We start from the raw sequence: 27,650 nt of genomic DNA on the forward strand, positions 1-27,650 counted from the left end.
GAGGACATTCATGGATAAGCAAGGAAAAACAGGGAAACAGTCAACAAGCTTACAGATGTCCAGAGGCAGAAAGACAATACAGAGGACATGGAAGGAATTATTCAGCATACAAAAGTGATGCAGGCAAAGGAGAGGCCAGCAACAGAAGTGAGCCAAGGCAGCTGAGTTTGGCACTCTTGCAACATCTGCACTGCAAGATTTACAGGGCAGATGTGACTGAGGAGAGTTCACAGCCCAGAACGAGGACCAGAGGAGCTGGAGAGCGAAAAACAAAGCCCAGATATAAAGCAGGAGTAAGGACCCTTCAGGATGCCAGTGGCAGATGCTCAGGTGGGAAGGGCCACATGGGGAGGGAAGGAAGGAGGTGTTTACTAGAATAGGTCTTCTGCTAAAATACTGCCTGTGCATAAGTTTTAAAGGAGCCTCTGGGGGAAACTAGTAGAAAAAGTGAGGACTCGGTGAAACAAGCCTTGGGCCTCTGCCATAATCATCTCCAGAATATAAACCGAGGTCAACTAGGGACTGTAGGAAAAAAGAACGGCTTTGAGTGGCAGGGGCAGCCGGGAATTGCTTCTTGGAACAGTAGGTCCCCGAGGCAGAGATCCGAGGCCTCCATAGTGGGAGGGGTCTGGGTGACATGAAGTGCAGGAGGCTGACATGACCAGCGGCTCTAGAGGGGACGGCTGTTCTGGCCAAGGCTCTCCCACGGCAGATATGGCTGCCAAACGTTGTTCTGACACATATTGGGAAGCACTGATTAGGCCCAGAAAGTTGAAGGAGAAAACTCTTTCATGAGGACTAGTACAAGCAGCCAGAAAGGAGACAGGAGGCAGCCAGAGACTGGATGAAGGTGCTGATATGGCATCTTGCTAACTTGTATGTCGTACTGCTCTCGAGCTGAGCAAACTGCCACAATCTGCTGGGGGGTGGCAGTGGTTTGATGGGGATGGGCTGGTAGAAAGGAGAACGGATACAGTGGCAATCTATGCCACATTGCGCCAAAGACTTGGCTGGAGATGCAGGACTCGCAAGGGGTACCAAGTGTGGTTGTTTTCCCTCTTATCCCCAACCTCCTTTCTCCCCCCACACCCCCTTAACGCCACTTCACAGCCAGACCTGGCAACAGAGCTCAGTGGCCTGCCTTCCCCAACCTGGTGCCCTCCAGCTGTTTCGGACTTCAGCTCCCATCAGCCCCGGCGAGCATGGCCGATGGTCAGGGCCGATGGAAGTTGTAGGCCACACCATCTGGAAAGCCCCTGGCTGGGGAAGGCTGCTCTAGACAGAGGACAAGGGCACTCCGCCTGCTCAGGTCTCCATACAGGCCTCACCTTATTCTTCCTGCTGAAGGGCCAGCGTTTCCCCTTGTTCTTGCCCAGCAGACGGGGGTCTAATCGACCATCCAGGGTGCTGCGGGGGGTGCCCAGGCTGCTATCTGATGAGCTCCGATTGATGGGCTGGCTGAAGTCTTCGAAATCCAGGTCTACTGGCCTCTCAAAGCCTGATTTGTGCAGTTCAATGAGCACCTGCGAGTCCTAGCAGGGGAAGAGCATCCTTCTGAGTGGCCTCTGTAAAGACTCAACCCAGTTCTTCCTCAAAATTACCAACACAGACCAGCAGCAAACCCCCAGATCAACCCTATCAGGGACCAGAGTAGGACCTGCCAGCGTCCGCTCCAGAAACGTTGGAGCAGTGGTAGTCTAAACATACACTGGGGCCAAAGTCAAACTGAAACAGCAAACCCCAAATGCAAGAAGCCTAGTGCCTTTAATGTAATAAATAGTGCTAATTAACAAATAAACAACACAAGGTGGCACATGCTTGCCAATCATCCCAGTGTTTTTGCAGATATCAGTAGTTTGGGAGCAGGAATACTTCTGAGCAAGTGGATTGCTTTCTGGGACAGAGCCACAGGCCAGTGGTAGAGTACATGCTTAGCATGCAGAAGGCTGCAGGTTCAATCCCAGCATCTCCAGGTAAAGGCTGTAGGGCTGGGAAAGATGTCTCTGCCAGAGACCTTGAAAAACTGATGCCTGTCACAATAGACAGCATTGTCCTAAATAGACGGATAGTCCCAGTCAATATAAGATTGTGTCACAGGTTCATGTGTACTGTCTGCACAGTTCATTACATATCTATCTCAGTATATAAAAGGGACTAGAGACTTAATTTCCTTAGCTTTTTAAAATGAAAGCTGAGAGAGGGACCTGCTACAGGCACTTCCATTCTAGTGGTTACAGTCCTGGGCTTTCAACACCAGTACAGACACACACGCCCATCCTTCACCCCAAATATCAACAATGTTAAGATGCCACAGACAACTCTTGGAGGAAAATTTGGGGCCATCTTTGATTGTGCCGTGGTGAATGTTCAACTCGGCCTCTCTGTACCATTCTGGCTTCTAGAGAGCTTGGGCCAGGCTTCATGAAGAAATCCAGCCTCTCCTACATGGGCAAGGCTCAAAAGAAAGTCATTCACATGAGTGGAATCTGCAACTGGATTAGATACCCACTGACAGCCCACCTTGTTTCTGTATGTCATGGGGCTCTTGGGGGTGGAGAGATGCAGATGACAATCTAGCCCAGCCTTCTTCAGCCTGGCACCCTCTGGATGCGTTGGACTACAATGGCCAATGGGTCAAGGTGGCTGGGGATGATGGGGGTTGTAGACCAACAAACCTGAAGGGCACCAGGTTGGGGAAAGCTGGGCTAGCCCATTCCCATCAGATGGGACACCATCTACTTTTCGGTTTCTACACTACATGGGGGAATACTACAACTAATCTGGCAGGCACCCACATTCTTCTCATCAACCACGTCTGCTGCTGCCTTCATGCCCTCCAGGCACTTGCCAATGATGGGCATGACCTGCTGGTCCGTCTCCGAAAAGATGCTGTAGCCGTCCTTGAGACGCTGGGTCCGTCGCTCATCCATCTCCTGCAGCTTCTAGGGGATGGAGGGAAGGGAAAAGCAGCGAACAAGATGGAGACATGCAAGAAGAGCACAAGTCATCAGCTGGATTTGAAGATTAGCCACGGTACACCACCAGCAGGCACGATCCCCTCAGCACCCCCTTTCCAGTACAACCCACACTGCCCACAGAATGAAGAGGCCTGCCTGGTTAGCACTCCTGTCTTCACTGCAGCCAGCATCACACGTAGCACTGGCAAGACTAGTTTCCATGTTTAAAAAGGTACCATGCCACCAAGAAACACTGATTGCCTTGCTTTGCTTCTTCGGATGAACCTTGCTTGGTTTGGGCAATATGTTAATGTAAAACCATCTATTATACTGCCTGATCCCCACACTCAGACATAGCATTCTTGGGGTGGCCTGATATGAGCCCACCCCGGCTCTTTTAGACACAGTAGAGAACAAGAGACACACTAAGGAGCAATCCAGCACCTGAAGTAGCAGGGCAAGGCTGCTTTCCCCAATTAGATTACTTGAGCTTTTTGGATTTCTGAATGGAGCATCTTCTGCCTTCTGAAAAACCGATACCAAAAGCTACCTCAGTACCTTCAGTCCCAGACTGTTGCTGCTTTAGGTATATTGGGGGAAATGCATTTTATATAATTCTTCAGGCTGCAATCAGAAGATCAGTAATTGGTAGGGGCAGATTTTAATTGGTGGGACCATGAACAGCCTTGTTAATTTTTAAAGCTGTTTTGATTCTGCAGTGAGAAATGAATTTTAAAAGCTTTAAATGTAGCCCTTCCTTTTTATGATTTGGTAGTTGTTATGGTTCCTAAAAAAAATCAACCCTGACTGCTCATTGGAAGGACAGATACTGAAGCTGAAGCTCAAATATTTTGGCCACCTAATGCGAAGAGAAAACTCTCTGGAAAAGACCCTGATGCTGGGAAAGACTGAAGGCAAAAGGAGAAGGGGACGGCAGAGGATGAGATGGCTAGATAGCATCACCGATGCAATGAATATGGACTTGAGCACGCTCCTGGAGAGAGTGCAGGACAGGGAGGCCTGGCGTGCTATGGTCCATGGGGTCACGAAGAGTCGAACACGACTGAACGACCGAACAACAACAACAACCACGGTTGTTATGGTATCTCCAGTATCCTGAGTCTTTGGTAATATGCAAATACAGCCAGTTTAAAAGCGGAGGATTAAATCAATTCTAAGCATTTTTAATTGATTGAGAGCCCTAACGACACTAGTAGGAATAGAAACACCACAGGGGGTGGAGTGGTGGGGAGAAAACCACAGGAAATGGCTTATGTGACCTCAAGACCAACAGAAGGAAGATTAAAAATACTTCCACCATCTTCCATTACACACCAACCTCCTCAGCACTATCCTTCAATCCTGAGTCCAAAGCAAGGAGGTAGTTCTACCTGCTTTCCACAAACCTTTTTCTGTGCTGCTTTGTCATGGGAATTTGTGAGGAGGGAGAAGCTACATTCCTACCTCACCTGGCACCTTTCCCCAAATGCCGGAAGCTATCCCACACATCAATGATTAACAGAACGTAGTGGTCTAAGGTGAACTTATTGGAAAAGACAGCTGTTATGGGTCTCCAGTGTTCACCACTACCAACTTGCTTTCTTCTGGAGGGAGACTGAGAGCCTAGCTAACATCTGAAGGTGGAGAGAGAGAGAGAGAGAGAGAGAGGGAGAAAAAGCATACTGCTATGAGGAGCCAGGAAAAGAGCTCTTCCAGTTCTGTAGAATTCCCTGCTGAGAGAGAGATCCGTGAAGTCTGCTCCATTGGGAGTTTTTAGGTGATCTAGTGCAGGCCTATATTTTCCTACAAGTTTTTTGTATCCCTTGAGGTTTAATGATTCCCGTTCCTCCTCTTGCTATTTGGCTAGTTTTTAGAGTAATTTAGGCTAACTGCCCAAACTAGGCTGTTTGTTGATGTATTAAGAACATAGTGCAAGAAGGTTGATTTAATTTTTTTTTTAAAAGATCTGTTTTTATTGCTTGTTGTGAGCTGCTTTAAAAGGACTATTTAGGGAGCAATCCTATGGTCGCTAGACAGTGGCTAGATGGCCATAGAATATTCTGTTTTCCAGGAACCGACCTCCCCCCATTTCCGCGCTGCCTCAGCCCTGTCCTCCGCACTCGCAAGAGGAGTGCAGAGTGGCCAAAAAGGGGCATTTTGGGGCAGGGAGGGCGGAAATGCCTGTACGACACATCCAATCTGTTCTACAGCAGCCTCCTCCCCCACTCCGTCCTCCCATGGCTAGACAACCGCAATCGGCTGTCTAGCTGAAAATGCAGGGCAGGAGAAGCGTGGAGGGAATTATGCTTCTCCTGCCCTACATTTGATAGGCAGTCGCCTCCAAGTTTGGAGGCGGCCGCCTATCTGGATAGGATTGCGCCGTAAGTGTCAAAAGGAAGCATTAAAATCTAAATTATTTTTTTTTTTAATTTAAAAACGACTTAGAGCCTTACATTGAAGATCTGTGGCATCTCCAGAAAGTAGAACTGGCTCTGATTGTGATTGAACTTCTGCAGATATGACGCATATTCATTCTTGCTCTCCTCGGCCATGTGGCTACGCAGGTTGGCCTGCTGCTTTGCCTGGAAAAGGTTGGGGACAGGGGATTAGTGGAAAGAACATGTTACAGTGAACTCTGCAGCTACCCCTTGCCCAACAGGAAGGAAGACCTGAGGTGAGAGACTGCTTGGAGCTTTGAGGTTCAGTGCCACCAGTATGCGGATGTCACCCGACTCTCTCTCTCCTTTCCATCTAAATTCAAAGAAGCAGTTCTGGTTCTAAATCAGTGCCTGATGTCATTAGTAGACTGGATGAAGGCAAACAAATTGAAGCTAAATCCAGACAAGACAGAGGTGCTCCTGGTGAAATGAAAGGCAGATCAGGGAACAGGGGTTCAACCTGTGCTGGATGGGATTACACTCCCCCTGAAGACTCAGGCTCGCTGTTCAAGTATACTCTTGGACTCAGTCCTGAACCTGGATGCCCAGGCCTTGGCAGTGGCCAGGAGTGCATCTGCACAGCTGAGGCTAGAGCGCCAACTGTGCCTATTCCTAGAGGTGTCAGATGTGGTCATGGTCACACATGTCTTAGTTATAGCCTGTTTGGACTATGTAACATGCTCAACATGGGGCTGCCTTTGAAAACTGTTCAGAAACTTCAGCTGATCCAGAACGCTGCAGCCAGGCTGTTGACTGGGGCACGCAACTCCCTTGTTACAGCAGCTTCACTGGCTACTAGTTTGTTTCCAGGCAGAATTCAAGGTGCTGCTAATGACCTATAAAGCTCTATACAGCTTGGGACTGGGCTATCTGAAAGACCGCCTTCTCTCATACAAGCCTGCCTTCTGATCTTCTGGAGAAACCCTTCTTTTGAGACCGCCACCATCAGAGGAATGTTTGGTGGTGATGTGAGACAGGGCCTTTTCAACAGCTGCTCCCAGGCTGTGGAACTCCCTCCCAAGGGAGGCTAGGCTTCCTTCCTCTCTGCTCTCCTTCCAATGGCAGGCAAAGATCACTTTATTCTAGAAGGCCTTTGGCCAGTAAGTATGTCTGTTGGTTTGGATGCTATTTTTATTCTGAAATCATTATGCTTTTATTGAATTTTAATGGGTTTACTATTTTAATCTATTTTAAATTGTTTTTGTAAGCCGGCTTGAGTGCCATTTGTGGTAGAAAAGTGGAGTAAAAATCAAATAAATAAATAAGATCCAGACACAGGCTTACCAACTCAGTGAGAACTATTATCTTAGCCTAAACAACCTTTCAGGAGTTGTTATAAAGATAACATTGGATAAAACCATGTACACCACCCCAACGTCCTTAGAGGAAGGATACAAATGTAGTATGTCATTAATCGCACATTACTATTTTTTATTTTTATACTTAGCATTATGAAATACTTTTGTGAACCGCCCAGAGAGCTTCGGCTATTGGGCAGTATAGAAATGAAATAAATAAATACAAATTTATTTATTTATAGTATTTTTTGCCGCTTCTCAGCCCCCACCCCACCAAAGCTCCAGGCGCAGCTTACAATCAATCAGTTAAAGACAGTCATGTGTTCAAAGAGCCCAACTTATATTATCGTAGTAATTGTTATATATAAAAGCCTTGTAAGGTGGTTCAGGATTCTATCTCCATCATAAAGATCCAGAAGACTGGAGCTGAGGGACAGCAAGTTAACTTACTTAACTCCACCAAGCAAGTTCAAGGCTGGGACAAGATTTGAAGTGGGCATTTTCTGGCTCTTGAGTCAGCTGCTGATTACAAACCAGGTCTGCACCTTTGAAGCCTCTGGAAACCATTATTCAGGGGCTCACCAGCTGTGTTAGAGGCACAGCTGCTACGCTGACTGACTATCTCGTTGCATGAGTGGACTTGGCTAACCCCATTGTGCAGGGATTCTTTTCAGCTTGGGGTATTTAAACCCTTAAGGATTTATTTACCCAAAACGTTCAGATTGGGAGATCTTGCCCTTTATCCCAGTCTTGCCCGGTTTGATGGCTCTCTGTAGCAAAACTGTCAACCAACAGGATGGAAGCTGTCAGAAAAGTAAGGACCATTTGCTTCTAATGCACAAGAAACCTGACTTGTGACTTGCTATGGGATGGAGAGCCGGTGTGGTGAAGTTGGACTGGGACTCATGAGACCCAGGTTCAAATCCCCACTTGGCCATGAAGCTCACTGGACCAGTCTGACTCTCAGTCTCACCTGCCTCATAGGGTTGTTGTGAGGATAAAATAGAGAGGCAGGGGATCATGTATGCCATGTTGGACTTCTCGGAGGAAAAGGTGCGATATAAATGTAACAAATAAACGGGACAATATGCTAAAGCAAGGGTGGGAAAATCTGGGAGTTCTGGATGCAATTTCAACCTGCAGGAATTTCCCACCACTGTCTGCTGCCAAATTCTGCACTGGCGGCTGCAGCAGCAAAAAGAATCTGTGGTCCATGGCAAATAGCATCAGTGGCCTAAAAAGGGCAAATGTAGCTTCCAAACAAGGCTTTAAGGCTAAATTTGCCCTTTTTAAGCCATTGTTGTGGTTTGCTGCTGAAATTCAGTGGCAAACTGCCAATTGTTTTCCTGCTGCTCCCATGGGGGGGGTGTACGTAGGCCAGGGGCCCCCACATGTGGCCTGTGTGTTGCATGTCTCTGTGCTAAAGACATTACAGCTTCAGCAAGGCAAGCACATATCTGGGACCTTTTGCTCCTTTGAGGTAAAAAAATTAGTTTTATTTGTTATACTTACATGTCACTCTTCTTCCAAAGAGCTTGAAGCAACTTACACACGTGGCCCCTAGGAGCCCCCTATCCAGGCAATGTGAAAGGAGAGACCCGGTTAGCTTCAGCAGTAGACCTGTGTCCTATGCCCCCTGGACAAGACAGCCCAGCTTTGCTCTTCTTGTTTTTATTGTAGCCTGCATGAATCAGCCTTTCCCTCCAGAAAGGCAACATTCCCCAAGAGGCTCCTTCTTGAAGAGCTGCCTTGGGTTTTACAGCTCGATGGGGAAAGAAGCTGCCGCATGCTTAGAAATTTTACACAAGGAAAACCAAGGAAGATTAGCAGGGCTCAGTTACTGGGCAGAAGTGACTCAGGATCTCAGTAGTTACTTCCATTACAGAAGTACTCTTGGGCTCTCCTAACCACCACTGGGAGTGGAGAGCAGAGGTACAGTCCACTCCAGACTCTGACCTTCTCCACATCTGCCTTGGTAGCATTGATGTCCTGGTCCAGTTTCTCGGCCGTCAGTACAGCTTTCTCAGCCTCCCTGCAGTCACGCTCAAACTTGCGTTTGCTCTGTGAGGGGAGGGGAGGCGAAAAGTTCAAATGAGTGAGGTCCATAGCAGTAAGCCTGCAAAGGGCACATACAGGATCACGCCCTTGTACTCCAGAGTTAAGTTGCTGTATGTGCTCTTGTTGGGTTCCGGATGTGGGGGATCACTCATGCTTGTCTGATGAAATCTCTTGGTTTCATAAGCGGGCTTACCAGCACAGGTAAGAATCACCACTCCACACATAAATACTCTGTTTTGTTAACCATTCTAGGCTTCCAAATAAGAGCTGGAAAGGGGAGGAGGGGTTAAAGGCTTAGATGATTATTTGTGCTATCATTTCATAAGCACTTTCCAAACAAAGTGCTGTACTATCACTAATATTAAAAAGAGGCTCTGCCTGCAGGCTTACAATCTAATGACCTAAGCCAACATTTATTAAAAGAGTGAATGGAAATACTCATCTCACTCTGTTTGTGTACACAAACTGGAGAAGCTCCAAGAACTAGCTAAAGAGCTAAGCTCAAAAGTTGCTGTGTACATAAGCGCCTTAGGGCACAATTCTGTGTGATGTACCCTGGGTACTCATAAGCCTCTGAACTCGGAAGGAGGCTGGGGTGGCCATAGGATTTATCGTATGGCTGCCATCCTGGTCTCCTCCCCTCCCCTGAAACGCCCCCCTTCCCCTGTCTCCATGCTCTGTTTTCCAAGCGCAGAGAGGTGGCTAGCGCGGTTCTCTCCATGCTGGCTCCAAGGAGGAGGGGATGGGGAGTACAGTTTCCTGGCTCTGAGGTCAGAGCCCTGTTCCTGACCTCAGAGCTAGGAAACTGAGCAATCCTATGTCCCACAGGTGCTGTCTAGGGGACATTGGATTGCTCCCTTAGGGAATAATCTCAACTAATCAATCATCTTTTATGGTGGATTCAGGGCCAATTGATCCTACACCAGTGGTGGGGATGGACAGGTGACCTTTTTGGTCTGCACAATAAGAGTTCCACTGAAGTTAACTGGTAGCTTTGGTTGGTCACTGTAATTCACCATATCAACTTTTGTCCATACAGGTGGATGTGTGCATGGGGGAAAGGTTATATTTAAAGCAGGGCTCAAATTTCAGCCTGCTGGATGGGGGATCCTAAACTGGGTTCTATCCCAGCACAAAAACAAACAAACCCATTAGCTTTGGAGAGAAAAAGTAAATGCACCAATATGTTTGTACCCTATACAGCAGGGGCGGGGGACTCTTTTTCACCCCAGGGACTGCACTGCCTTCCCAGAAGCATGTTGGGGGGGGGGGCACATGCCAGCTGTTGGCAGGGCCACCCCTCCCTTCCACATGAACATACACACCGCTCCTTCAGGAACTGTCATTTCAAGGTGCTCCAGGCCCCTTGAGGCAGTGGATTCTAATGGAGCCAGCTTCAGGTGCCCCTCACTGTTCCCGAGGGGGAGAGGTATACAGAGCCCTTGGGAACCACCGCTTCAAGGTGGGCTGGGAGCTTGAAGAGCTGGTTCCTGATGGCACTCGCCCCTCCCCCTTCTCTAAGGGCGAAGGGCCTCGGTAGACCAGGCGGGGAGTCCTCATGGGTCAAATACAGCCCATGAGCTGGTTCCCTAGCCCTGCTGTAGAGTACAGGAAGAAGCACTGCATGAGCAAAATATCAAAGCCAGAAATGAGTTTTTACATGCGCACTGATGTATAAAACTTGAGTGTACATGTGCAAGTGGTGGGTACAGTCAGTGTGTGTAAATTCTTATTTTATGGAAACCTGCTGCTTTTGATCAATGATACCCTTTCTTTCTGGGTACACATCAAACATGTGCGCACACCTCCCAAGGGTTCTTGAAAAACATTTAAGGGTTGCCAGTGATCCCTATGGTTTTCTGTTCAAGACTTGAGTCTCAGATCATTTGTAAATTATTTCCTTGACTTTTCTCTGCAATATTCTCTTAGAACTTCTTATACAACAAGAACATAGTGATGGATAGTGATCCTAAAGATTGGGTCGATTTTGTCTCTGGAGAGCTTTTACTTCTACTATTATTTGGATTTATGCTCACAGCAACGTGGAGCCAACGCTACAATTGATTTTTTTTAAGGATGCTGAACAAAAGCTGAGACTGTTGGAGACTTTCAAAGGTCATGAGGGGGACTCCATGGCCAATAACCTAGAGCTCATGTTCTCTCCTCTCTCTTTAAATGTACTCCCCGTTGTCTTCCACCTACCAATCCAGAAGTTATTGTAAAGAATGGATAGAGGAAATATTATCTGAATTTTTAAAACCTTTCAGTGTCCTTATAATGTTTCCATTCACCAAATGTTTGGAGAATTCCAAGGGAAACACTGACCTCCACAGCTGTGTTCCTGTTCTGAACATTAGCCAAATCAATAGAAGTAGTTTTAGGCCTTCCAAGCATATGTTCCTCACACTTCGCACACAGCTGTAGAGTTACAATGATTTAAAAAACAACAAGGGAGAACTCACATTTTCAAGTTGTTTGAAGGAGTTCTCTAGCTGCTGCTGAGCCCTTCGGCCTTCCTGCAAGTGCTAGGAAGAGAAGGAGAGGTCAAGAGAAAGAAAGCCTTCATTGCAAGGGTCCTGACACTCCTGTCAGAGCCCCAAACAGTTCAGGTGTCCACCAAATGTTTTCAAATCATTTGATGACAGAAGTACCTCAAAAGAGAAAAAGCCACCTGAAACCCCAGGCATCAATATCAAAGCACCCACCTGCTGTCTAGCTTTTCTAGCACCGACCTGGCTTCCTTTACATCAAAGCTGACTTGGCCTGTAACACAACTACCTAATTCTCCTCATATTATCTACGGACACAACCAGAACACTGAAGCTCCAAGAATGCCTATTGAAGAAAAAGGCCCCAAACTGGTTTGGATACCAAGTATCTCGTGGCTGGACTCAGGCCTGAGTCTACATTCTTCCTTCCAAATAAGGTACTCTGGTCCCACTGGGCTGGCAATACATGTAAACTGCTCTGGAAATTTTTGAAAAGCCATATATAAACACTATAACACAAAAACTAAATTAAAACACTTTTGAAGTAGAGGGAACAGGAGATAAGAAATTCCATTCCCAAACCTTCCAAATAGCTCTCTCTTCTGCCTCACATCCACCCAATTTTAACTTTCTCCTAGGTACCCAAACCCTCAGTAACTCACAAGACAACACTGCTAAGGGAGAGTTCAGCAATAAAAAGGTAGTTTTGCTGAAGGGTCAAGAAGAACCATTATCAGCTCCAATGGCTCATTAGAGAGAAGAGTCCCTATAATTTTCTGGGCAGTTCCTGGAATCACTGCCCCCATGTTGCACTAATAATGAGTACTTGATGGCAGAGCTATAGACCCCAATTAAGTGGAGGCATCATCTCAATTTGAACGCACTGAAGGAGAAAATGACTTTCCACAATGGTGCACGATAACATCAGTCTGAGGCCCAAGCCACACGTGATGTCAAGAGATCTGTGATAGGTTCATTTGTGGGTTGTTTTTTTTAAAAAAAACTGCAAATGCAGTTGTTGCCCCCATGCCCCCATTTAGACTGGAGTCATAGCACTGGGGGAGGGCTCTAAAAAGACTCTGATCCTGAAGGTAGCATATAGCCATCATGTCTAGTGGCCACTGATAGCCTTATCCTTCACGGAATTGTCTTACAGGCCCCTTCCAACCCTACTATTCTGTGATTCTAAACTGATCTCGTGACAGCGAGTTCCATCTATTATTGCTGCATTTACTATTTTTAAACACCTACATGAGATCTGCTGATACATCTCCTGATGTCACATCTAGTTTGGTCTTTAGACCTTGTCTCATTTATTTTAGCTAGTTTTCATTTTAATAATAGTAGTTTTATTGTTCCCTTCCTGTTTTTAATATTATTAAAATTGATTTCTTTATTTTATTGTGATTTTGGTGTTAACATTGGCTTAAGCACATGGTGGAAAGGCAACTGATGAGCATACGGTTGGGGTCCAAGATGCTGCTTAGGCTTGTGCTGCCCAAGTAGAATGTTTAAACTTTTGTTCTTTGAACAGCTGGCCCACCATGCCATAGTGTAAACATCTTGAAACTCCCTTCAGTTTCAAAAGTAGTTTGCCATGCAATATACACCGGCTGCTGGTCAAAGCAAAACAAGTCTAAAGCCCTCTTGGGCTCACAGAACTAATTTCAATTATTTTTGGATCTAGGCCACAATAAATAAGTACATAAAGGAACTCTGTGTCAGTACCAGCAGCAGCCAGCACCAGGAACATCTGGAAGTAGCATGGGAGCTCTTCACAAATGACGCAGAGGACCAAGTGAGCCACTCTACATGCTACGCTTGCAGCACAGTGCTATGTGAATACCAGTCCTGCGGGACAGTTATGTCCCCAAACTCCTGGTGAACAGAATAAAGAGGGAGGGATCAAAATATGGAGTGCTCCCTTGAATGGTTTTGTTCCTCAAAATCGAGGGCACCTCAAAAAGGATATTATAGAAAGAGCGACCACAACTATCAACTCCCCTATGAGGAAAAGCTATAACATTTGGGGCTTTTTAGTTCAGAAAAAGGGTGAGTAAGGGGGGACATGATCAAGATGCATACAATTATGCACAGTGTAGGGAAAATGGACAGAGAAAAGTTTTTCTCCTTCTTCCAAAATACTAGAACCCAGGATCATCCAATCTGAGTGGTGTGAGATTCAGGACAGATAAGAGGAAGTACTTCTTCACACAGTGCATAGTTAAAGTATGGAATTCTCTACCACAAGATGTAGTGATGGCCCCCAACTTGGATGGCTTTAAAAAGGGATTGGATAAATTCCTGGAGGATAAGGCCATCAATGACTACTAGTCATGATGTCTGTATATTACCTCCGGTATCTGGGGTACCACACCTCTCAATACCAGTTGCTGGGGAACATGAGTGGGAAGGTACTGTTGTGCTCATGTCCTCTTGTGGGCTTCACAGAGGCATCTGGCTGGACAATCTGAGAAACAGGATGTTGGATTAGATAGGCCTTTCGTCTGATCCAGGATGATTCTTCTTATGTTCTTAACTTGAATTGGTCCACTGATTCATAGGCTGACTACTATGCTGGGTGGCTTGCCGCCACACACTGTTACAAAGGTAAGGAGGACTTTACCAATTTTCTTTCCTGCTTGAGCTCCTGCGAACACTTGGCAAGCTCTACACAGATTCGCATCAGAAGGTTCTCCGCTACTACTTCTCGCTGGCCTGCAAAGTCATTCAGCTCCTTCACCACCTGAAGGAAGGCCTGGTATTGGCAGAACCTGCATGGGTGAGAAAAGGCAGGACGTTATGCCTGACAGTAAAAAAGGGAGATTTAATGCCACCCAACACAGAAAAATAACGTTGCCAGCATTGGCATACCACTAGGGACAACCAGGGGTATTAGTTATTGACTTTGCAAAAGGAGGCAATAATGCCAGTTACACAGTTAGATACCAAGTGTTGCTACCTTTTCATCAGTGTTACATGATCCCCTACAGCAACGGTGCAGAACCTCAGGCCCATGGTCCAATTCTGGTCTTCTGGGGGACCAAATCCGGTCCTCTGTGTGTCCCCAGAAAGTATTGCCCACTCCCCTTTCCCACAAACACCGATTGTTGGGTGGTTTCCTGGTGCAGTTTTTCCCCATTCTAAAAGATTGAAATGCCTCTCCTAAGGCTTAGTTGCTGGCAGCAAAAGCTAAAATATGCTGGCATTTTTGGTTTTTTGTTATGCCCCCTTTGCCTTTGGCCCTGCCCACCACTGGAATGAGGGGAGAGCTTCTCCAAAATTGAATTCAGCCCTCGGACTGAAAGAGGTTCAATATCCCTGCCCTATAATCACTAAAGCCTTCTCTTACAGCAATTATAATTACCAGTGTTTGGTGATCACATATTTTGAACACAGTGTGCATATTGTGCAGATTCCCCCCCACCCACCAAGTAAATTTGCATTTATTGTACTAACGTAAATAATTTATTCTAATGGCAAGAAGTTTTGAGTTAACTGTTTCCTTGGTGCAAAGGTTGCAGCAAAAGGTTTTACAAATCAGACTCTTACAGCCAACAGAAATTTATTCTACTTTAAAGCAGTCAAGAAACAGTGTATGGTCAATAACCTTCACTTTCATGCTCTCTGTGTCTAAGTGCAACATAAAATGTTTAATTGTCAAACACAGCCATAACTTACACATTCTGGTAACGTTGTTTTGAAAATGGCTCCTCCCTGTTTGAGTGCCTTGGGGACTGACCAACCTCCAAGGGTCTGAGGCTGGGAGGAGCCATTCCATCCTACCACAAGGCTGTCATGACCATTTCTTTGTAGATGCAGAATTCCATACTCCAGGCACTTAGAGCCACGAGGAGAGTTGGAGGGCCGTGTTGAGTCCACTTTGATATAGCGCTACTTGTTACCGTATGAATTTATTAAAGTTAGCAATGTGGAGGTGATAGAAGGAATGATGGAGGAACGATGAAGGCCTACTAACATTACAGCTAATCTTGCCCTTAAAGCTCAAGGCAGGGAGCAACACCTTATTCATTTTCATAACCACCCTGCAAAGAAGGGCATCATCATTCCCATTTTAGAGACAGAAAAACTGAGTCCTGTGGTTTAAATTTTCATGAACCAGACCACACTTTATCATATGCATGAAGTGGTCACCTAAGTGGGTATGGATGGATATATAGCCTGAGTACAGAGAAAAGAAAAAATGTTTTATAAAGTGATGCCAAAAGATCAAGCAATGTAAGACAAAGTAGTTGGTGTGACACAGTACTATGCAGAACCCAAAGGATTGAAAGATAAAACCTATAGAACCCTCAGTTGTGGGTCTGAAGTCATTTCAAAACAGGAAAAAAATCAGGAAAATAATTTAGGACAGTGGCTCGGGATTAATTTTTCTAGAAGATCGGTATCAATGAACTCATAGAAAAACTTTTTAAAAATACTTAATCAGTAGCATCTTACACTGTATAAATTACTCTCTAACTTGACAAAAGATGAAATGAAACTTAAAAAAAGAAGACTGCAGAGATCGTAGGAAGCAGCACACTGCCTTCCAACATGTTTATTGAAAGGAATCCAGAGGTCCTAGAGTTTGCTGCTGATGGTTGTAGAAGAAGTTACAGGATATAAGACCCTGGTCCCCCACTGGTGGTCACCATTTCTACCCCAACCCACCCCACCAAAATGCCCTGGACTGACACTGCATCCAGAGAATTGGGGGAAATGAAAAATGGTGGCCGGGTTGCTGAGAATGAAACTACACTGCTGCCGTTGCCTGTGTCAATAGCAAAATACAGGGTTTTTTTAAAGCTCCCATTACCACGGTTAAAGGCAAGCCCTCCTCTATTCAGGAACCCAAATTCTTTCCCCCCTGAACAGTGCCCCATTACTAGCTTTTTTGCTATGTTTGCTTCAGCCCTAGTCTGAACTGGTGATGACTGATCAAGAAAGGGGGTCATGGTGGATAAATCAATGAAAATGTCAACTCAGAGTGCAGAAGCAGTGATAAAAAGGCAAATTCTATTCTAAGGATCATTTGGAAAGGTACTGTAAATAGGACAGCCATGACTGTAATGCCTTAATAATTGTAATGCTTGTTTTGGCCTGTTTTAAATACTGTTTTGTTTCTGCTCCACCCCTCCCATTTTTATTCGATTTTATCTAATTGTACATCACTATCAGAATCACAGTGGGGCGAAAAGTAATGTAAATGTATGGTGTGGTCACATTTGGAATACTGTGTACAGTTCTCATTGCTCTATCTCAAGGATATTAAAAAGGTGGAAAATGTGCAGAAAAGCACAAAAAAATTATCAATGGATTGGAGAACCTTCTATATGAAGAAAGGATAAAACATTTCAGGAGGGTGTTAGTTAGGATCGTATGAAAAAGATATGATTAAGAAACAGTGCTGGGAGTGGCATGAGATGTTTATAAAAATTATGCATCGTGTGGAGAAGGTGGATCGAGAAATGGTTTTCTTTCTCTCCCATAATGTTAACAGAGTCATCTAATGAAATTGATTTGTTTGTCCTGAATCTAATGCCAAAGATAATACTTCTTTACACAATACATAATTCATTGATGGAATACACTGCAACAAAATAATGCCAGGGCCACCAGTCTAGATGGCTTTAAAGGGGATTAGACAAATTCAGTGAAGACATAGGCTGGATTTGGATGATCAGCGGGGGAAACAATGCAGTGTTGGTTGTTTCTGCCACCCCCACACACGCCGGTCGTGTAACCAGGATTACTGGCGCCGCACCGCAGTTTGCTATGTTGTCTGAACCCCGTGCCCAGCACAGGTGTAGTAACTTTTCACCCACCTTACAATCCATGGCTTGCAGTCATAAATGGTCATTAAAGTTATTAATAGTTGCAAAGATTATGATTGCACGCTTCTGGAAGTAGTCTACTGCTCCAGTCGATCAGTTTGGTCTTTTAGAATATGGAATGCAGCCATTATGTTTAAGATCATTTATCTTACACAGGCAACTGAAGAACACATTACAGTTAAGTACTTTGTTTCATACAGAGATTTGTTCTGTTTTAGAATGATACAAACCAAAATAATGCCAGGCTATATGTTTGTTTACTATGATCTAATGACAGCGAAGTTTTGGTATGATATTTTAGATTGTATGGCTGGCTTTGTATCTTTCTTAGGTGTAGTTTCAAAACTAGTCAACTGCTATACTCTAGTTATTTGTCTTTCATAACTTGTGTAATGATAACAAAACAACACACAAAAGCAACGAGTGCAAAATATAAGCAGCATGGGTGAAACATACTCCCGGACCAGCAGCCGTTGGTGACAAATACACACAGCAAGATCAATAGTGAAACCATACACCTGAAGAGGAACGGCTAGCTTGCTAGAGAAATTACTTTCTGTAGCAAGCTGGCCATTTCTAGGATTTGAAGCCTGGAGACTGTTCAAGCCATCCTAAAGTCTTCATTGTATGATCCAAGAGGCAAGTCCCCATGACCCCTCATAATGCTGCAATGCCAAGATGCAGCTCCTGAATCACATGTGCTGCTGTTGCTTCATGAGTAATCCTATGAATATTGAGCCCTGAACAACTGCTTGTGTGGCCAGCCCTGCAGAGCCAATAACTTGCCTAAGTCTTGTTACCTAGGGCAGTCTGAAAATAGCTGGCCTAGGCTTTTGTAGTCAACTCTGCATCAAAAATGTAGAGGATTGAGCAGCAACGTCTCGTGATTCATTGCAGTTAAGCACACACCAAGCTGTACTTACTTTGATTCTGGGTCTTCTCGTGTAGTCCTCTTGGGGAGATGCTTTTTCACAAGGTTCCTGAAAATGAGTGAGTGAGAGAGAGAATGAATGAGCATACAGGCAAGCCTGAAGTGGAGTACCAACCGCTTAGGGATTTTATTATATTTAGCAGTATATAAATATTACTAACAAATAATGAATAAATACTAAATGGAGCCTTTGCTTCAATACTTGAAGAAGTCTCATTGCACCAGAGACTTCAATTGCTGCCTTAACATGTTCCCCTAAATCAGCCTTCCCAATATAGGCCCCTTCAGATGTTTTGGACTACAGCTCCCATCAGCCCCAGTCAGCATGGCCAATGCTCAGGGATTATGGGAGTTATACTCCCAAACATCTGGAGGGCATCAGGCAGGAGAAGATTGCCCCAAATTCTGCCACCTGAAGCAGCTTTGCTGTATGGTAGGGTCAGCAGTTCTAAATAGTGTCAGATAAAAAACTGGATAGCTTCTTTATTAGATCTTTAAGGAGCAGCCACTTCAGTCAATTCAGTTTGTAGATGGAAACGTCAATACACATGCCCAGATAAATATTCTTATCAAATACGGCAAAAGTTTAATCAAGCTGATAATAGTTGGTACAACAATTTTCCATGAATATCAGATACTGGATGGTTATTTCTGTTGTGCATTGTGAAGGATTCTCTCTCTCTCTCCCCCGCCCCGCAAGTGTACACATAGGATGTGTTTATGCTGATATTTTGGTTTTAATATTAGACTTTTTTCCCTTCATGAAAATGCCCTAGTAGTTGGATTATATCTTTTTTTAAAAGTTTCAAACAAAAGTTTTTGGAAAATCCCTATGAATATTGCGCCCTGAACAACTGCTTGTGTGGCCAATCCTGCAGAGAAAGTATTGCATAATTGGATAAGACACATAAAAGGAGCTGGGAATAAAGAGGAAATCAAGTCTGAACTAGGGATGTCTCTTAAAATAAGAAAAGCAACCCTAGTTGATCTGCTTCCTGTGGAACAGGGTTTTATGACAAACAGGGAAAAGAAGACTGAAGTCAGTAATAAGCCTCCACTCTGGGAAAAACAATATGCTTCTGCCATCACCTCCTATCTAAAGAGTGGGAAAGCCCTCTCTGGCTCTAGCAGGGGAAAGCACAAACAAAGCACAATCCACTGGAAACTTCTTGCGCATAGGTCCAATGGAAATGAATGAAAGCTCACATTAATTTCAATATGGCTCCCACAGGAGTTGGTTCTCTGTGGAGTAGTGCCCGTATTGGGAAGGTTTGCACAATCATGGTTGCAAGATCATGGTTGTAAGCCGCCTAATTAGCCTTGGCAGAGGGGCTGTCATGACATCTGAACTCAGTGAGTGTGTATGGCTGGGGTGGCTTATGAACCACACTGAAACCCATGCCTCCTTCTAGGGTTTCAGGGTGATTTGTAAACCACCCTAGCCACCCAGACGCACCAGGTTTGGATGTCACAACAACCCACGCCTGGCGAGGGTAATTATGCTAATTAGGTAGCTTGCAACTGGCAGGCATGGGAGGGAAGCTAAGCCACAACAGTTTATTTTCCCTCCATGATTATGCAAACCCAGTCACTTCCTTATATATGTAAACCATACTCTAAGACTTGGTAATAACCCTGACAAGCACCACCTGAGTTTAGAACATTATAATATTTGCATCTCTTCTCAGTGTTTAACAAGTGAGGTGCTTTATTTTTTCCTTGGGACAGTTCAGTTACCATTTCTATTTTGAAATCCTGAAAAAGCAAAAATAAAAATAATCAAATATAATTGTCTTGTGTTTCAGGGTGCTCAGCTACATGACCCATGTAAGTAGTGAAAAAGGAAGAAACTAACCAACCAAAAATTTGAGACCAAAGAAGAGGTCTCTAAGAGTCCCCTGCAGTCTATCCCAAACATGGACAGACAGACAGACACGCACACACAGAGGCGTCCTTCATTTTAACGTCTTCTTTCATTTTGGATTTTGTCGGTTTTCCATCTCATACAGAGGCCTGCTAATCTGGGAAGACCGGCACGACTTGATGAATTAGTGAAATAAAACAGAATTTGCTACAAAATACATTTCTTCCACACAGAAGGCTGATTGTAGTTCAGATCATTAACTTCTTATTGCACAATTTAGAATCAGACTAAAGAGAATAGGGAAGACCCACAGATCAGTTAGATATCAGGTCACTAATATTCCTCATGAATATGCAGCGGAGGTGAAGAATAGATTTAAGGGACTAGATTTAGTAGATAGGGTCTCGGAAGAACTATGGACAGAAGTTCGCAACATTGTTCAGGAGGCAGCAACAAAAAATGTCCCAAAGAAAAAGAAAACCAAGAAGGCAAGATAGCTGTCTGCTGAGACACTGGAAGCAGCCCAAGAAAGAAGGAAAGCAAAAGGCAACAGTGATCGGGGGAGATATGCCCAATTAAATGCAAAATTCCAGAGGTTAGCCAGAAGAGATAAGGAATTGTTTTTAAACAAGCAATGCCCGGAAGCGGAAGAAGGTAACAGAATAGGAAGGACAAGAGACCTTTTCCAGAAAATTAGAAACATCGGAGGTAAATTCCAGGCAAAAAAGGGTATGATCAAAAACAAAGATGGCAAGGACCTAACAGAAGCAGAAGAAATCAAGAAAAGGTGGCAAGAATATATGGAAGATCTGTATAGGAAGGATAATAATATCAGGGATAGATCTGAGGTGTGGTCAGGATGTCAGAGCCAGACATCCTGAAGAGTGAGGCTGAATGGGCCTTAAGAAGCACTGCTAATAACAAGGCAGCAGGAGATGACGGTATCCCAGCTGAACTGTTTAAAATCTTGCAAGATGATGCTGTCAAGGTGATGCATGCCATATGCCAGCAAATTTGGAAAAAACAAGAATGGCCAACAGATTGGAAAAAATCAACTTATATCCCCATACCAAAAAAGGGAAGCACCAAAGAATGTTCAAACTATTGAACAGTGGCACTTCTTTCACATGCCAGTAAGGTAATGCTCAAGATCTTGCAAGGTAGACTCCAGCAATTCATGGAATGAGAATTGCCAGAAGTAAAAGCTGGGCTTAGAAAAGGCAGAGGAACTAGAGACCAAATTGCCAATATCCGCTGGATAATGGAGAAAGCCAGGGAGTTTCAGAAAAACATCTATTTCTGTTTTATTGACTATTCTAAAGCCTTTGACTGTGTGGATCATAACAAACTGTGGCAAGTTCTTGGTGGTATGGGGATACCAAGTCATCTTGTCTGCCTCCTGAGGAATCTGTATAACGACCAAGTAACAACGGTAAGAACAGACCATGGAACAATGGACTGGTTTAAGATTGGGAAAGGAGTATGGCAGGGTTGTATACACTCACCCTACTTATTCAACCTGTACGCAGAACACATCATGCGACGTGCTGGGCTTGATGAAGCCAAGGCTGGAGTTAAAATCGCTGGAAGAAACATTAACAATCTCAGATATGCACATGATACCACTTTGATGGCTGAAAGCGAGGAGGAGCTGAGGAACCTCATGACGAAGGTGAAAGAAGAAAGTGCAAAAGCTGGGTTGCAGTTAAACCTCAAAAAAACCAAGATTATGGCAACCAGCTTGATTGATAACTGGCAAATAGAGGGAGAAAATGTGGAGGCAGTGACAGAGTTTGTCTTTCTAGGCGCAAAGATTACTGCAGACGCTGACTGCAGCCAGGAAATCAGAAGATGTTTACTTCTTGGGAGGACAGCAATGACAAATCTTGATAAAATAGTTAAGAGCAGAGACATCACATTGACAACAAAGGTCCGCATAGTTAAAGCAATGGTATTCCCCGTAGTAACCGATGGCTGCGAGAGCTGGACCATAAGCAAGGCTGAGCGAAGGAAGATAGATGCTTCTGAACTGTGGTGTTGGAGGAAAATTCTGAGAGTGCCTTGGACTGCAAGAAGATCAAATCAGTCCATCCTCCAGGAAATAAAGCCAGACTGCTCACTTGAGGGAATGATATTAAAGGCAAAACTGAAGTACTTTGGCCACATAATGAGAAGACAGGATACCCTGGAGCAGATGCTGATGCTAGGGAAAGTGGAAGGCAAAAGGAAGAAGGGCCAACCAAGGGTAAGATGGATGGATGATATTCTGGAGGTCACGGACTCGACCTTGGGGGAGCTGGGGGTGGCGATGGCCGATAGGAAGGTCTGGCGTGGGCTGGTCCATGAAGTCATGAAGAGTCGGAAGCGACTGACCGAATACACAACAACAACATGCATGCAACAGGGCATGGAACTGGAAGTACAGCCATTTCCACTGAGTTTAGAAGCCATTCTGGAGGCAGAGATTGAGACCTAAGTGGCCCCAGTTAGAAGAAGTATTAAGAGGCCCCTGGTCCCTGTCACCCACAATATATTACAGCCAGTGCTTCTTGGCTTTTGACTCAGGTGCTCTTTGTCCAAAGGGTGACTGCTTGTTTGCAATGGTTTAGTGGCGTGGTAAATGTATACTAAATATGGTCACAGCTATCTTTCTTATTACTACTACTCTGCATTTTCAGGAGCCAAGTCCCCATTCTCCCGTGCCCCACATTAAAAATGTTTAATCAAGAAGTCCTAACTCAAACTAAGTCCTGCTTCTGGGGAAGTCTACTAGATAAAAAGGAGGGAAATGGGATTATAAATAAAGGAGAAATGAGCAGGGGGAAAAGGGAAGTGTAAAATTCTAAAACTCTGTGTGTGTGTGCGCATGAGTGTGCGCATGTGTGAAAAGAATGGGGAAGAAAACACTGAGCATGGATGAGGAGAAAAGGTGAGCGGGGGTGGGGGGGATTTGAGTCTAGTAAGAATGCATAGATGACAAAAGAAAATGTAGACAGTAAATGGTAAAGTGGGGATGTATAAGGACAGTAAGTTTCCTGTCCCACTACAGGTGTTAATTAGCTTAGCAATTGCTTTTTTCACCAATTACTGTGGCTATGAATGATCACTGCACTTTTTTTGCATGTATTTTAAGCTTTAATTGAATGAGCAGACAGTACTTTTTGCAGTTCATGACATTTACCCCCTTATTTTCTCTCTCTCCTTCTCTCTCTCCCTCTATATATATTATTACATGCCTTGCCAACTGAGGATAACATGCACTTGATCAAGTAGAATTTGTCCACAAAAGGTTTATGCCACTATAAATGTGTTAGTCTTTAATGTGCTACAAGATTCTTTATAGTAAAGTGGGTGATGGGAGGATGACAAGAGGGTTGTGTGTGGGAAAAGGAGAACGGAGCAACCAGGCCCTACACAGAGCAGCATCCCTGGGACAGGGAGACACCTGCCTTGGCACATGTGCTTCAAACACTCTAAAACAGAAAAAGGGGGAAGCATAAAGAAATTACCAGATGCTACAGAACAGGCCAGGTGCATACTGCCTTGTATCGATGGAATCAATAATGCAAGTATAAGGAAACATTTAAAAGTCCCTGGAAAACAACACAAAACCTCTCAAGAACACCAAGTGGATACACCCAATACCTGCAGCTTGGAGAGAAACTCAGGGAAGGGGCAAGGAAAACTGTTCGAAGCCATCATGGGAAGAGGCAATCCCTTGCCTCTGCAAACAGGCCCAGCCACTTCTGCCATATACTCATGCTGCAAGTGAGCTCAGCCATCTATGGCCAAGAAAGGCCTTCCTCTCCTCCCACTAAGAGAACCTGTAAGGTCTACTTGGCATTCTCAGAGGGCAAAAACCAACGTTGTAAGAAGTGGGTGTGATAGCAATGAGGCTGCAGGCAGCAACCAGAGGCCACTTGCCTGGAGGTAGAGAGACACCTCCCTTCATGTTCTTCCTGTCTGGAGAGAGAGATCTAGGAGTATTCATTAGTCACCCTGCCTGCATTCATTTCCGACTGACCTTCTCATTTTGCCATCTCTTCCCATGTTTATAAACCTTTCATTGTGCCTTTTGGTTTGATGTCTCTAGGCCATAGTCTGGGGAAGGAATTTTCAAGGAAAGGTAGTACAGCTACAGCAGCAGAGGGGAAAGACATCTGCTTTCCTTCCAGTACAGCCTTGGGAGCAGCAGCAGGGCACAAAGTATTTGGACAACAGAAACAAAACAAAACCAACAGCTGTCACTGGGAAAAGGTGGATTTTTTTTGCTCACTCTATCCAAGGGCCTTTAAAAGATCAGTAACTATTTTGGAAAAAGCCTGGGGTTTCATTTCAAATTTCTGGGCCAGAAACATTCTGACATTCCAGAGCAAAATCTGCATCTAGATAAGACACAGCAAGGTTCTCTGCAAGGAAGAAGGAATAACTACAATGAATAAGTAGCCTTAACTGACTTCACATCCCTGTGATGCCATAGCATAGCTTCCGTAATGAGAATCTTGGCATCTTGGAGGTGTACAAAGAAGGCTAAAGCCTATGGTTTCTTCGTCTCTCGATTTGAGAGCTCTGTGCTCTAGCTTCATCTCCCTCTCTGTTGAAGCATAAACCTGCAGCTGCTCTGTTGAGAGTAATATCCTTGGATTCTAGATCATCTGCAATTCTATCCAAATGGGGCCTGAAGACTGGCTGATGGGAAACCAATATGCCTTGTAATACTGGTGGAGCTAGAGACCCCTTTGGAGGCTTTACACAGGAAGCTGCCTTGTACCAAGTCAGACCATTGATACACCTTGCCCAGTATTGCCTACAGCAACTGGCAACAGCTCTCCAGGGTTTCAGGCAGGAACCCTTCCCAACCCTATCTGAAGATGTCATGGATGGGAGCTGGGACCTTTTGCATACCACTGAGCTACGGCCCTTCCCTACTTGATGCTGTCAAGCAGAGACACGAGCTCCAGCCCTACTTTCACAACAAGGAAGGATCTTTGTGTCTCACAGCAGATCGTGCCAATAATCAAGAGGGGCAGGGTTGATGATTACAGTATCGCCAGCAAAACTGGCATTAGTAACAGCGAAAAAAGGCATAGGAAGCTGTCCTATACAGAGTCAGACTGAAGGCACTTACAGTTTGAACTGATAGTGGGGGAAACAACACAGAGAGAGGAGGAACAGGAGAGGCAAGGGTAACAAAAGAGAAATTTGAGCAAATTCAGTCACTTGGCCTCAAGTAATCATCGCTTTAAGAAAAACACCCACATGGTTTGTGCTTCTGAAGGTCAACAGCCACAGGCAGGCCTAATTCTCTCTTGTTTTGGACCCACCTGTGCCACTAACTAATATCCTTAGACAATACATTTATTTCAAAGGTTATTTCTGCAGTGTCATGTGGTAACTCAACTGGTTTGATTGAAGCCTACACCCCTGAACACATGCCAGCGGAGTTCATTTTTGACCCCATTTTACTTGTAATAGAGGTTTTGTGGAGGAGGGTTGCAAATCAGTTGACCCAAATTTTGCAGAAGGTAGGCAGCCCACAGATTAGTACACTGGCATTTAATTCTAACAGGTTGCAAAGTTTTCCAGCTGCCCATCTTGGGGGCTTTTCTCCTTTTTTGTTTCAGCAGAAACCAGCAGCAGCAACTTTTTCAAAATACTGAATGGTTCATACTTTCAGCCTTGACACACAAGCCATGCTGAAGTAAATGGGGCTTGTGCCATTGGAGCAAAATGGAGATGGCAACCAATACATGCACCAAAATTCCATCCTCTGCATACGTACATGTACACACACACACACACACACACACAGAGCTGATAAAGAGCAAAAGGCATTAAGTGGGTTAGCTCTGTAGGGCTTAGCAAGGGTGTGTGATTGCTGGTAGACTCATTAGGAAAAAGGAAGCCATCCAATTGATCTTTAAGGGCTAGTAATACCAGTAGTGTAGCATTCATATCATGCTTTTGAGTGTTCAAAGTACTTCACCTATACAAGCCTTCCCCAACTTGCTGCAACTCCTGGCTTCCCCAGCTAGCATGGCCAAAGTCTAACACATCTGGAGGGAAACAGGTTGGGGAAGGCTGACATACACTATTCTATTGGCCCCAGGCCTGTAACCAAGTCACCTGTGGTGTCAGAGGGGCCTAGAGATCCATAATGCTTTGCTTAGGTTCATTATTAATGCAATTCCCTTGCTAGGGGGCCTCTGAGCATGTGAGATGAGTCAAAGGTCAATTGCGCAGCCTCACACATTCCATGCTAACAAAGGCTAGGGCCTAGGATGTGCCTGCGAAGTGAGGCAATGTTTATGCCAAGTTACAGGTGGCCGTGCTGAGAAAGCTCCGATTGTTTTCCTTCTGCTGGGAATGAATGCCAATTAATGCTTGCTGTCATGCTGCCTCACTGCTGACATGTATGGTATAAAACCCATTTTACCCCATGGCTCTGGGTTCAGAGAAGCTGTCTGATCCAACCACTGGGTATGCCTGTGTGCTGACTGTACTCAATAGATTATCTCCTTGTAAGTAAACCTGGATCTGATTTATCACTATCTTGGCACCTCTAAATTAAGAGTTCGAAACCTACTGCAGGGGCAATACAACTATGTTGTTGCAATCCTTCCAACAACCATGTAACATAAGCAAATATTATCCCCATATTGCAAATGGGTATACACTGGCAGGAAGTGAATTACCCTCATGAGTTCACAGCAGAAGCTGATTGGTGGGGGATTCAGAACAGACAAGGAAGTACTTCTTCACAGAGTGCATAGTTAAACTATGGAATTCCCCACCACAAGATGTAATGATGGCCACCAACACAGACTGCTTTAAAAGGGATTAGACAAATTCATGGAAGATATGGACACCAATGGTTTCTAGTCACGATGGCAATATGCTACCTCCAAGTTCAGAGGCATCATACCCCTGAATACCAGCTGCTGGGAACAACAACAGGAGAGGGCTATTGCCTCTGGGAAACCCACAAACAGAACATGAAGGCATCCTAGCTGGCTACTATGGGAAATAAGATGCTGAATTAGACAGGCCGTTGATTTGATCTAGCAGGACTCTAATGTGAGGAAAGGTGGGATATAAATACCACCACCACCACAATCTTGTTCTTAGAGACAAGATTCAAGGGACTTCCTGATTTATATCTCAGTCACCCTCCAGCATAGCAGGAAAAGCTATGTACAAATGCATACAAATTTATGCAATTCGACATAGGGCTGGATTAGTTGACTAGTAGAATTTAGTTCTCAGAGAGGTTTTGCTTCCCATGGTGTACACACACCTTTTGTCCCCCTGTCACCTTGTCAGTCAAGTTTTTGAAATAAAGAACCCCACAAAACCAGTTACCCAGGCAAATGTGAGAAGCAGCAGCCCCTCTTTCAGTTCTGAAAAATCTATCATCAGTCTTCAGCTTATGTGGATGCTCATAGTATAACCTATCCAAGAAAAGCAAGATAGCATTTAAAACAGCCACAAGGGCACAGGTTTTAATCAGCTCTAGATCTAACAAACAGCAGATAAGAGAATAAGGAGATTCCCAGCTTTGCTGTTGACTTTCTGAGTGTATAACTGAGCTCAACTTCTCTCTTCCCAGGCATTTCTATATGACAAACATAAGCCTATCATGCTTCACCAAAGAAACTTGAGGAACTGCAAAATTGGAAGAGAGTGGAAAGTTATTACAGAGCCTTCACTCCCTTACAGATCCAGATTTTCTTGCGAGGAAGTGATGACCGCAAGACTTGTTTGCGCTTGTAGCATTA

The 27,650-nt window shown here is 44.7% G+C and overlaps 1 protein-coding gene across 2 annotated transcripts in view; it reads right to left on the reverse strand.

Annotated features, from left to right (window-relative positions):
- The window catches only part of TRIP10 (thyroid hormone receptor interactor 10), a 95,464-nt gene that overhangs the window by 13,586 nt on the left and 54,228 nt on the right, over positions 1-27,650 (reverse strand). For both annotated transcript variants that reach the window (XM_084835721.1, XM_084835720.1), the window contains exons 3-9: positions 18,001-18,057; positions 13,867-14,014; positions 11,214-11,276; positions 8,650-8,754; positions 5,411-5,539; positions 2,796-2,942; positions 1,329-1,532 (exon numbers count right to left, since the gene is read on the reverse strand). In XM_084835721.1, the coding sequence (XP_084691847.1) occupies positions 1,329-1,532; positions 2,796-2,942; positions 5,411-5,539; positions 8,650-8,754; positions 11,214-11,276; positions 13,867-14,014; positions 18,001-18,057 (853 nt within the window). The remainder of the gene's footprint in view (positions 1-1,328; positions 1,533-2,795; positions 2,943-5,410; positions 5,540-8,649; positions 8,755-11,213; positions 11,277-13,866; positions 14,015-18,000; positions 18,058-27,650) is intronic.

The sequence above is a fragment of the Heloderma suspectum genome, chromosome 2 (assembly GCF_057233095.1).
Source record: "Heloderma suspectum isolate Gila_16-S chromosome 2, 16-S_ref, whole genome shotgun sequence".
In the NCBI taxonomy this organism is placed as follows: domain Eukaryota; kingdom Metazoa; phylum Chordata; class Lepidosauria; order Squamata; family Helodermatidae; genus Heloderma; species Heloderma suspectum.